Below are 11,428 nucleotides of genomic sequence, written 5' to 3' on the forward strand. Positions count from 1 at the left end.
ATGAAAAATACTAGTGCTGGCAAGGATGTGGAGAAATTGAGACCCTCATGCATTGCTGGTGGTAAAACATGGAAGAGTTTGGTGATTCCTTAAAAAGTTAAACATACAATTGCCTTAAGATCCAGCAATTCTACTCCTAGGCATATACAAAAGAGAAATGAAGACAGGTATTCAAACAAATACTTACACATAAATGTTCACAGCAGCACTATTCACAATAGCCAAAAGGTAGAAACAACCCAACTATCCATCAATAGATAACAGATAAATGAAATGTATGCACACATACAATATATATATACATGTGACCTGCATATAACATACAATGGAATGTTATTTAGCCCTAAAAAGGAACGAAATACTGATACGTGCTACAACATGAATGAAACTTCAAAACATTATGCTCAGGGAAAGAAGCCAGACACAAAAGGTCACATATTGTAGGTCACTCCATTTATGTGAAAAATCAAAATAGGCAAATCCACAGGGACAGAAAGCAGCCCAGTGGTTGCTAGGGGATGGGAGCAGGGGGGAATGAGGAGTAACTGTTAATGAGTTCAGGGTTAATGAAAATATCTTCTAACTAGATAGAGGTGATGGTTGCACAACACTGTATTGAACTAAATGCTATTAAGTTGTACACTTTACAGTGATTAACAGTTAATTTTATGTTATGTGAATTTTAACACAAAGAATTTTTTTTCTACTTTAAAAAAGAAAGAATTGAGCACAGCCGTGGTGCAAAAACAGATTCTAGGCTTTACCTCAAGGTGTTTTCTTAACTGAAGATTTTCTCAAATTAGCTCCATTGCCCCAATGAAGGGAAAAGGGAGATCTCCCATCGCATGTTCCTACCATTCTCCAAAGGGGCATCTCAGCGTGTTCCTGCCCGGTGTAGACCCCACCATCAAGATTCTCGGCCAGTTCCACCTTTTGTTGGCTTTTCTTATGACATTAGAGTTTTATATCACATGGTGACCAGAAAGAAGAGGTGAGAGCAAGCTAGGAAAGCTTTCTCCACATGTGGCACTGAAATTAGTTCTTTAATTTCAAAGTAAGTTCGAAAGTAAGTAAGTTCGAAAGTAAGAAAGGAAGGAAGGAAGGAAGGAAGGAAGGAAGGAAGGAAGGAAGGAAGGAAGGAAGGAAGGAAGGAAGGAAGGAAGAGGCAAAACAGAACTCTATTATGCTGTATATTTTATCTTCCAGCCTGGCTATTCTGAGATACTTACCTCCCCAAAACCACCTTTGCCCAGAACACGGAACTCTTCGAAGTACTTTTCTGACACCGGTTGCATCTCAAAGACTTTCCACTGCAGAAACTTGTCATAGAGGGGGCTGGCCAGGAACTCTCGGAAGGGCTGGTCCTGCAAAAAGGCCATGGCCTCGGCCTTGGCCAGCTCCACCAGGGAGGCCCTCTCTTCCTCGGTGGCGGCTGCTTTGCACTTGGTGACCAGAGCAGGGCTGAGGAAGGGGTGTGGCTGCTCGGGGGCTGGGGGAGCCGCGCAAGTGGCCACCAGCCCCTGCAGCATGCTGCCCTTGGCGGGGCCCTCCTCGGCCAGCTCCCAGCTCTGCACCTCCTCCAGGAAGCCCATGGCCTCCTGGTACGCGGGCACCGTGGCGAGGAAGTCCCGGAAGAGGCGGCGGCCGATGGGCTGCTGTTCGCACAGGCTGTGGAAGTCGGCGGGCAGCGCCTGGCGGAGCTGCTCGCAGCTCTGCGGCCCGGGCAGCATCAGGCTCCGGCGCCGGCGCTGCAGCTCCTTGCTGTCGGCGTCTGAGGTCTTCCGGGCCTGCAGGTAGGCCGTGTTGGCGATCAGGTTGTCCAGGCCCCCCATGTCGACCATGGCTGAGCACCGAACGTGCTCTCCCGGCAAAGAAAAGGAAGGCAAAGAAAAGGAAGGCTGGTGGGCGATGGCGGGGACGCGGTCAGGCCTGCGGCCAGCCGGCTGCTTCCCTGTTCCGAGGTTCAGTAACTTCCAGGGGATTTACAGCGAGTCTTCTGGTCGCGGGTGGGACTGGTGGAGGGTGAGGAAAGAGGTTTCTCTTGTAAGAAGCTTTGCTGGCTATGTATAGCCGGGAAGGGCACATCACAGGTCACCCACCGGGGTGAAGGCAGCCTGAAACTCCTGCCGGGTCTACCGGTCCATGATGGAGCCTTTCTCCCTACGCACCTGCTCCCTGAGTCCACCGCTACCAATTTCCAAAGGAAAGGAGTCACAATGAGGTGGTGCACGCTTTGTTGCTGACAGTGGTGTTTTCAATTGAGTCTAATTTTATGTGTTTGCCAGCCGATACAAGCTCTGTAAACTCCTAGGAATGACAGGTCAGAAGAGGAACTTTGAAAAGCTGGAGAGGTTTTCTTCCTCATGTCTAGCAGCCTGACACAGAGCAGTTACAGGACAGGGTGCTCTGAGCGGTGAGTCCCAAGACTTGTTCCCAGAGACCCTTGGGGACCCAGGTCGTGGTTCTCAGAGGGGGCTGTGGCTCTGAAGCCACAGATCCTCCAGCCATGGCCTTCTTAGTTCTGAGGAGTCTGTGACCTAAAGTTAAATGGGTGGGGGAGGGGGTCACCTTGGCCCCCCCCAAAAACGCCAAAAAACATCCGGGGAAGTTACATCAGCAGGAAGAGCACCCCACTGCACAGCACGTGGTGGAGACTGTTCCAAGGGCACAAGCCTAACAAGGGGAATCTGAAGGCGAAGGAGCCACACGTGTGTGGAGACACCAAGCAGTGAAATTCCAGGCGCAGCCCCCCTCCGCATGTCAGCCCAGGCTCCCTCCCGAAGCCGAGAAGCGTCCCTCCAGGAGAGATCGCTCAGAGCCGCCCCAGACCGCGACCTCACAAAGTACAGAAATTGGTTTAGACAGAGATCAGGCTAAGAATCTCTGCTCCAAAAATAACACTTGTGTCCTCCAGGGAAAGAATACTCAGGCTTTTTCTACACAAAGCAAGGCTCAGGGAGCTTAAAAACAAAGTCATTCAATCTTACGCCAGAGTGTTTAAAAGGAAAAAAGAGTGGAAGGAGAGGGAAAAAAAAAAAAAAAAAAAAACCCCAAAAAGCTGGTCAGTCTTTTTCCAAGCAAACAACCTCCAGCACACACTCTGTCCAAACATCATCATGACGGCCATGGTCTGCCTGACAGAGCCGGCCGGCCATCCTCTGGGAGATACACACTTGGCCTCACGGCTACCAAGAATTATGTAATGAACTCGTGGGTGCCCTTTGGCTTTGCCCTGCTGCGCAGTAAATCATCAGCCCAGTGGCAGAGATGGGGGCTCTGCACGAGTGACCACTGCTCGGAACCATGCCATCTGCTTTGAAATCCACACAAGAAATGTTGGTCCTTTTTTTTTTTTTTTTTTTTTGGTTCTTGATATGTCATCCTGGGGCCCACATTTCCGAGTAAAAATCAGTCTGAGACTCTCTCCCGAGGAGGAAGTGCCTTTTCCCGTGGTTCTTATGAATACAGTGGCAATCCAACAGGGCAGAACTTTGAGAAAATGGTAGAATTGTCATCACATCACTATTTAACCTTATTGGTGAAAAAAGAACATTTTTCACTGATGACTGCTACAAACTGCTTGATTCCACTCACACTGATGGATACTTTATTTTACCCCTGGGTAATCACTTAACCCAGCACTGTGCAATAGACACGTGCAAAGCTACATACGGAATTTCAGATTTTCTAGCAACCACATTGAAAAGAGAAAAAGAAACAAGTGAAATTAACTTTAATAATATATTTTACTTGGCCCAACATATGCAAAACGGTCTCATTTCAACATGTAATTGATAGAAAAATTGCTAAGGGGATATTTTACATCCTTTTTGTTTGTGTGCCCTGAGTTTTCCAAATCTGCTTTGTATTTTACTTACCACACCTCTCAATTCAAACCAGCCACATTTCAAATGCTCAGCAGCCACATGTGGCCAGTGGCTACCTTGGTGGACAGCACAGACTTAGCCCTTCTTTTTGTAGCTTTGTCATTCATAAATAGGAGGAACTTTTTCTTCTGTTTTGTTTTCTAATCAGTCATACCACAGATCATCTGGGTAAAAACACTCACTCCCTTAGTAATTAAAGATGATCTAACTGATGAGAACAGAGTTTAGGTAATATTTGAACACAAAGTCTAGAAGTTATGTTTTTATGTTGACTGCTGGCAATTTTAAACAGAGTACCATTATTTTTAATGTTTTACCTGCCTGAAAAAGAAAGAGATCTATTTAAAATGGAACACTTTATTTGATTCACTAACAATTAGGGTTCAGGGCTTTTCCCAACTTAATGAAATAATAATTGTAGATCCAATGAAGAAATAACACTGAATCCTTAGGTTAGAAGCAGAACTAAGTGCTGGGCACATTCAGGATATCCTATACCACTGGGGAAAAGTATCAGAAGTCTTGGATTGGAGATGTGGCCCTACGTTTACAAGCACTAACTCCAGCACTGCTTAGGAAAGTGAATTCTGGCTCTAGCAAGTCCTAGCTGTGTGACTTTAGCAAGTTACTTAACTTCTCTGAGCCTCAGTATAATTATGGGAAAATAGAGAAAATCAGTGTTGATTCTTGAGTAAGTCCTTGGGAGAGTTAAATGCCAAATAGTGCCTGGCACAAAGAAGTGATCAAAAAGCATTAACTTTTAAATAGTGACTATCAATCATCAAACCCTGATTCAGAATTATGCTTTTCTTATATGCATATTGGAGGCAGGAGAGAACTAGGCCAAGCGGTAGAAGGTGGGTTCTGACGTCCCATGCCCAGCTAGCGCAGAGCTGCCAACTCAGGGTCTCACGTGACTCTGGAAAGCTGTGGGGCCTGGTGGAGCTGGAAGACAGGGAGGTCACACTCATCAAGTGACATGAAAGATTTGTAACAACAAGCTATTGCAACCAAGCAATTTACTATATGCTGCCATAAAAAAAGATGACCAAACTCTGTCATGTGAAAAGCAGAGATATTTCACTTTGAAAGAAAAAGCAACTGTGATAATAGAAAAAAAAAAAACACCCCAAAAACGAAAATATCTTTGTATCTTTTAGGACTAATTCTGTAACCTAAAGAAAAGGAAAAATGCTCTTTACTCAGGTCTTCCATTGCATTTTGCCTCGTGTGGTTTAAAGCATTATTGATGACATGTATGCTTTTAAATTTTAAAATGCTCTGATGTCATACAACACTTAAAACATAAGGACCATAAAAAAGGAGTTTAAGTTACTGATTAGTAATTGAGTCCTGGTTTGTTTCTCTTTCTAAGGATTTTTAATTTTGAAAATACCCCTATGATAAGGTTAATGTAAAGCTAGGTCTCTAAGGAAGAATATGACCATCCTTTATACTGCACAATTCTCTGCATGGTCCAATAGCCCATCTTTTTGAGGTTCAAGAATTATGAAATAATGTAGCTTGATACTGTGTGATCTCAGAAGCAGAAGCTATGTTGAAATGTGTAAGTTCTGAAGCAGACCAATATGTCAGCATTAGGATACCCAAAGAGTCTGAATTATTCTTTTACTTCTGATTTAAATTGGCTCACAGTGAAGATTTTGCTTTTTTCGTTCAGTAGCAGCCGTCTACTGGAAGAAAAAGCAAAAGGGTCTTTATCTTTCCAACAACAGCTGACCGCACTGCACATTTTAATAATCTAAAGAAATCAAGTGTATCCTTTGTTGGTTAAAACATGTTGACACTAAACAGAGAAGAGGTGGAGCTAGATGAGTTTTAGACTGTTGTTTCAATGTGATCGTAGTTTTCTCACAGAAATTCAGTTTCCAAGCAGTTTGTCTTTTCTATTGAAATATTGAATAGTAAGACCAGTTGGTGGTCCTGCTAGATTTTCTTCAACAGAATTCTACAGATAATTAAGGTTTTCTTAGTGAAATTAGAAAGGAGTGATACACAAGTTATTTTCGGAGAACTAAGTATAAACATCATATAAGGGATAAAATCACCATTTTATCACACCATTTTTGGAGATCTTTTTGTTACAGAAAACCCCAAATGTGCATAAAAGTAGTGAGAATAATAAAATAAACTCCCATACACTCATCCAATTTTGTTAAAAGCATTATTAGCATTTGCCAATTTTCTTTCATCCAACTTTCATCCAACACACCCACTCATTTTTTGTTTTGTTTTGTTTTAAAGACTTAATTTTTTGAGAGTAGTTTTAGATTCACAGAAATATTGAGAAGGTAGAGATTCCCATCTATTCTCTGTCCCCACACATGCACAGCCTCCCATATTATCAACATCCCCCAACCAGGTACTTTTCTTACCATTCATAAACCTACATTGACATATCATCATAATCATCCAAAGTTCACAATTTACATTAGGATTCCCCCTTCTCTCTTGCTCTCTCTCCTCTTTTCTTTCTTTCTTTTTTTTTTTTTTTTGCTGGAATATTTTAATTTTTTAAATTCTTTTTTTGGAGAGGGGAGAGATAGTTAGATTTACTTACTTATTTATGTTTAGAGGAGGTACTGGGGATTGAACCCATGACTTTGTTTATGCTAAGCACACACTCTACCACTTGAGCTATACACTCCCCTGCTGCTGGAGTATTTTAAAGAAAGTCCCAAGTCTACATTTGTAAATAATTTGGTCTCTGTCCTAACAACAATGGGAGGCTAGAGTTTTTAGCCATGGTTATATTTGTGTTTTTAAAAAGATCTCACTGGCTGCTGTGTGGTGAAGAGAGTGGGGGCAGGGAGTCTGGGGGCAGGGAGTCCAGGGGAGGCAACCTCGGCAGCCCAGTGAGTGGCAGTCACGGTGGCAGTAGAGATGGGACAAAGCAGAACGAGCCTCAATCTGTTCAGAAGGCAAAATGGACAGGAGATGGGGAGACAGCGGGTGAGGAAGAGGAGATGACTTCTCCCTGCAATAGAAGGACTTTGGCTGTGACGAGAGAGAAACGATGGGGGGTGGGTGTGCTGAAGGGGATGTGGGGGAGAGGGAAAAAATGAACAGTAGTGTCTTCTGCATGGGAATAGCTGATAAAGACCCAGTGTAGAAGCCAAAGTTATAGTATGAGAATAAATGCATAGGATTCCTGAGAAGACAGGGGGAGTTCAAAGCACAGGTGAAGGATTTTAGGATGAAGGACTGATCAGAACAAGATAGAAGGAGGGTGGGTCTGGGTACTGGGGTTTTATGTTTGGTAGCTCCATTTAACATACTTACCATGGTACCATGTGGTTAAAAGTCATCATAGAGGCAAGTACCAAATCCAACAGGAGCATTGAGGAGGGAGCAATTCATTTTATAGCTTTCAGGAAATGTCAGTTTAAACCAAGAATTTTATTATTAATTTCAAACATTATCTAACAGTCACAGACTCAGAGTTAAATATAATATAAATGACCTTAGTGTTGACCTGGTCTAAGCTCTCACTGTACATAAAGAAAACAGACCAGAAAAAAAACCCCAAAGCCAAAAACAAAACAGGTGCTAGATTTGGACTAGGAACTTGGGGGTCCTACCTTCCAGTCTAGGGCTTTTTTCACTCTGCACTGTCTTCGTGGCACAGAGAAGCTATGGGGTCAAAAGAATCCAGTCTGGACTGGAAGACGCTAGGGTTGTGTTTAGAAACGATTCTTGGGCTTTGTTTCCTGTCAAAATGGCAGATTTTCTAGTTCTAGGGCTTCCATGGTGTCACGGTATAACAGTAAGCATTTAGCTCAGTTCTGTTCCGACTGACAGTGAAACAGTTACTGTGCATCTGAAGGAAAAACCCTTTTGTCTACAGAAATCCTGACCTTCTTGAAAAGCCATACCAAAAAATTGTACTTTTGAGGCTACTCAAAACAGAAGAAGTTGCAAATACTTTAATGAGGCCCAAAGAATCTGCAGACCATTTTAAAGTCTCTTGTTTTTATCCTAAATTAAATTCATAAATATTGAACCTTAGGATCCATAATCTGGTATAACATCAACATCTTCCTCTCTGAACAAGTCTCTAATTATTTTAATAATGACTATGCACTCATAAAAGAGGGTATTCTTCTTAAACAAGGAGCCACGGTAGCTGAGAGAGAAAATTAAGCCATTGGTTCATTTGAAGCACATAGAAAATACTTCCTGATAGGGGTTCCATTTGGAAGTGGATCACGGCAGATGTACAGAAGAAAAGGACTGTATGTGTTCACACAATGAGATTTTAAACAACTCTCCAAGAAGTAAAGAGATTTTATTACAGAGATTATTAGAGGAGACGAAACAAGTGTAATGTTAACAAAGAAAAAACAAAATAACATCCACAAAACATATTTTTGATATGTGGAGGAAATGGTATCGCCAGGAAAAAGTTCCGGGGGGTTATAAAGAAGAATGAAACAAGGGAATAAAAGTGAAAGTTATTTTTGGTAGAACATAAGAGACTGTATTTGGAATGATGAAGCGTTAAGTTTTTGTTACAAATTTTGTTAAGTCTGCTTCTAAAATATTTCCTTTTTTCCTGGTCAGTAAAGAATAAAAATAATGGTGAGTTGAGAGAATAAGAGGATTGTAAGGAAAGGTGAACCACTCAAGCATTAGACCCCAGCTCCGTGTCCACTGGTAAGGTGGGAGGGTTCTGTTAACGATATTTTAGTGGGGAGGGTATAGCTTAGTGGTAGAGTGTGTGCCTCACATGCACAAGGTCCTCAGTTCAATCCCCAGCACCTCCACTAAAAATTAAATAAAAAAGATTAACTACCCCCCAAAATATTTTAAAGTATATGAGCAACATCAAATTTAACAAATAATGGTGACAGTAAGGTCACTTGGTAATAGCAAATGAGAGGAAAGCCTTACTTCCACATATCTTAGGGCCATAATAGAAGGCTGGACTCTGACATGGGGTAAGCTAAAGAAAATGCAACACCAGATTCAGCTGGTGAGACTTTGAACATTGAAAACCTGACATGACATTGCAAGTAATGACCCTGATGTACAAAATCGATGTAAAAAGAATTAGTAAAGGTAGAATTGAATACTAAGTCATACATATCAACTAAAATCCACACATAATTCTTCTGACATCCTTTCATTTGTCTCTTCAGTCTATTCATTCACCCCACAGATAGAGAGAGGGGACACATTATGTCAGTTATTGTTCTAGGCACTGATGCAACAGAAAACAAAATTAGAAAAAAAAATTCCTGCCTTGATGGAGATTACATTTTAGTGGGTGAGACTATCAATAAACAAAATAAGTAAAAGATATAGTATATTAAATCGTGGTATTACAAACTACCCCGAAACTTCATAGCCTAAAATCATGATTTAGAATTTCTCAGAAGTCTGTGCTTCGAGGTGGCAGCTTTTTGCTGGTTTTAGTGGCTGTTCATCTGGGGTGTTGATAGTTGGCTGAGCTCAGCCGGGAGAGCTGGGAAGCCACTGGAAGCTTTTAGCAGAGGAATGCTGTGAGTAGATGGACGTTTTGACAGGATCTCAGGTGGAATTGGGCAAGGGTGAAAACACAATTATTTGTTTGTAAAAAGAAAATTTGGAATTGATGGCAGGAGCTCTGATGACAGGTCAGTGGAGGGCGTAAGAGGGTTTGCTCAGTAGCTGAATGTGGGGTGTGGCAGAAAGACAAAGGACAAGATCAACTCTTGGGTTTGGGCCAGGGTAACTGGAAGGATGAATTTCCTATAAACTCAGCTGGAAATCCTCTGGAGGAGCAGGTTTCAGGGACGATGCGGAACTCAGTCTTGTACCTGTAAAATTGGAACTGCCTATGGGACATCCAAATGCAGATTCTTAGTTAGTCTGCTGGATCTATGAGTAAGGAGTGCAGGGGAGGGGCCTGGGCTGGAGATATTCATTGGGAATCACCCAGCATATAAATGGCATTTACTTAAATCTGTGAGACTGGATGCAGCAAACGGGGTGAAAGCAGAGAAGGCTCAGGACTGAGCCTAGAGGTTAGGAGGTGAGAAGGGCAGCGAGGAAGAAGGAAAGACAGCAGAGGATGCTCTCCTAGGAGCCACGTGACAAAAGGGCATCCAGGAAGAGCGTGATCAGCTGTGACAAATGCTGCTGGTAGACCAAGTAGTATAAGGACTGAGAATTGACTGTCCTTGACAGTTTTATTTACTGGCTTTTTGTGAAGCTGAAAAGGAACATTAAATGGAATGGAAAAGGCTTATTTTACTTGTAAAAGTGGGTACAAATGAGACATTATATAGGGGGTGGATATAGCTCAGTGGTAGAGTGTGTGCTTAGTATGCACGAGGTCCTGGGTTCAATCCCCAGCACCTCCATCAAAACAGTAAATAAATAAAAAACCGAATTACCTCCTCCTGAAAAATTTAAATTGAAAATGAAAGGAATTTTTGGAGAAAAATGAGGATGGAGGTTGTTTTGCTGGTTGAATATCAGGGGGCAGAGGAAGAATTTCAGAGGCTGAGGAGGAGTGGGAGATAGAGGAATAAACGGGAATCTAAGGAACCATTTGGGATTAGATTTAAGGGAGTGCAAGGTAATCTGGGAAGCCTGGGCTTCTTGCTCTGACTAGGGATGGAGGGCTGGATGAGACTGCTGGTCTCAAAGCAGACGGTGGTGGCCAGACCCTGAGTTTTCCGGGCAGGGAGGTGTGCATGCAGGGTGCTGGAGCTGGAGCTCCCACTGGACCAGTGCAGCCAGAGTGGAGGGACGTATTATGCAGAGCCCTCGGGCCCCTCCTACCAGGTCCATGTAAGTGGAGCTGGCAGAGGGTTGGTCTGACCTGAGCTGGGAGGACCTGGGCATTTGCATGTGTTAGATGGTGGGTTTGAAGGCTGTGGTGGAGACCTCATAAGGACTTTAAGAGTAACTCCTTTGTCTTTGCATCTGTCTCAAGGACCTAACAGCAGGGCTGTGGTGGAGTTGGGGAGACTCAGCACTCCTAAACTTTATTAGGGTATCTGTATGCACTCACAAGACCTCAATTCTGGGCCATCTGTCTGAGACAAACCCAACACCACAGTCTCAGGGCTGTCAAGGGCTATTTTAAGCATTAGGTCTGGGAAAGACGCATATCCATACCTTTCATCCTTAAGAAGATCTAAGACTGTTGAAAAAGTTCAGAGTCTGTGTTGTTAGAGTCTAGAGCTCAGTGAAGAATTTCAGGCTACCCTAAAATTCCCATCTTATGATTGGGGGGCAGCTCCAAGATTTTGTACATTTAAAACCTGGAAAACATTCTAGAAGAGAGTTGGAATGAATAAAACATTTGCTGTTTAAAAGATTTTTCACTTCTTCCTTTACTCATTTCTTCTGCATTTGGATAAACTTCTTGAAAATGTAGCACTTCTAATGAATTCCAAGGAGCTTTCTCAGATTACCTCCACAGGGGACCAGAACAAGATGAGAAACACAATTATTTTGATTTGAGTGCTCTCTTGAAGAGTTGAACAATATGACAAATGGAACAACCATTAATGCATTTTCTTGCA

At 42.7% G+C, this 11,428-nt stretch overlaps 1 protein-coding gene and 1 non-coding gene across 2 annotated transcripts in view; one reads left to right on the plus strand and one right to left on the minus strand.

The window, feature by feature from the left end:
* Positions 1 to 2,271, minus strand: part of GRK7 (G protein-coupled receptor kinase 7) — a 35,038-nt gene extending 32,767 nt beyond the window's left edge. Inside the window, exon 1 of the mRNA XM_010952309.3 lies at positions 1,230 to 2,271. Within this exon, the coding sequence (XP_010950611.2) occupies positions 1,230 to 1,841 (612 nt within the window). The 5' untranslated portion in view covers positions 1,842 to 2,271. The remainder of the gene's footprint in view (positions 1 to 1,229) is intronic.
* A 7,908-nt stretch (positions 2,272 to 10,179) lies between these two features.
* Positions 10,180 to 10,255, plus strand: TRNAT-AGU (transfer RNA threonine (anticodon AGU)). Its single transcript has one exon. It is a non-coding gene; the product is annotated as a tRNA-Thr (tRNA).
* The last annotated feature ends 1,173 nt before the right edge of the window (positions 10,256 to 11,428 follow it).

The sequence above is a fragment of the Camelus bactrianus genome, chromosome 1 (assembly GCF_048773025.1).
Source record: "Camelus bactrianus isolate YW-2024 breed Bactrian camel chromosome 1, ASM4877302v1, whole genome shotgun sequence".
NCBI classification, from domain to species: domain Eukaryota; kingdom Metazoa; phylum Chordata; class Mammalia; order Artiodactyla; family Camelidae; genus Camelus; species Camelus bactrianus.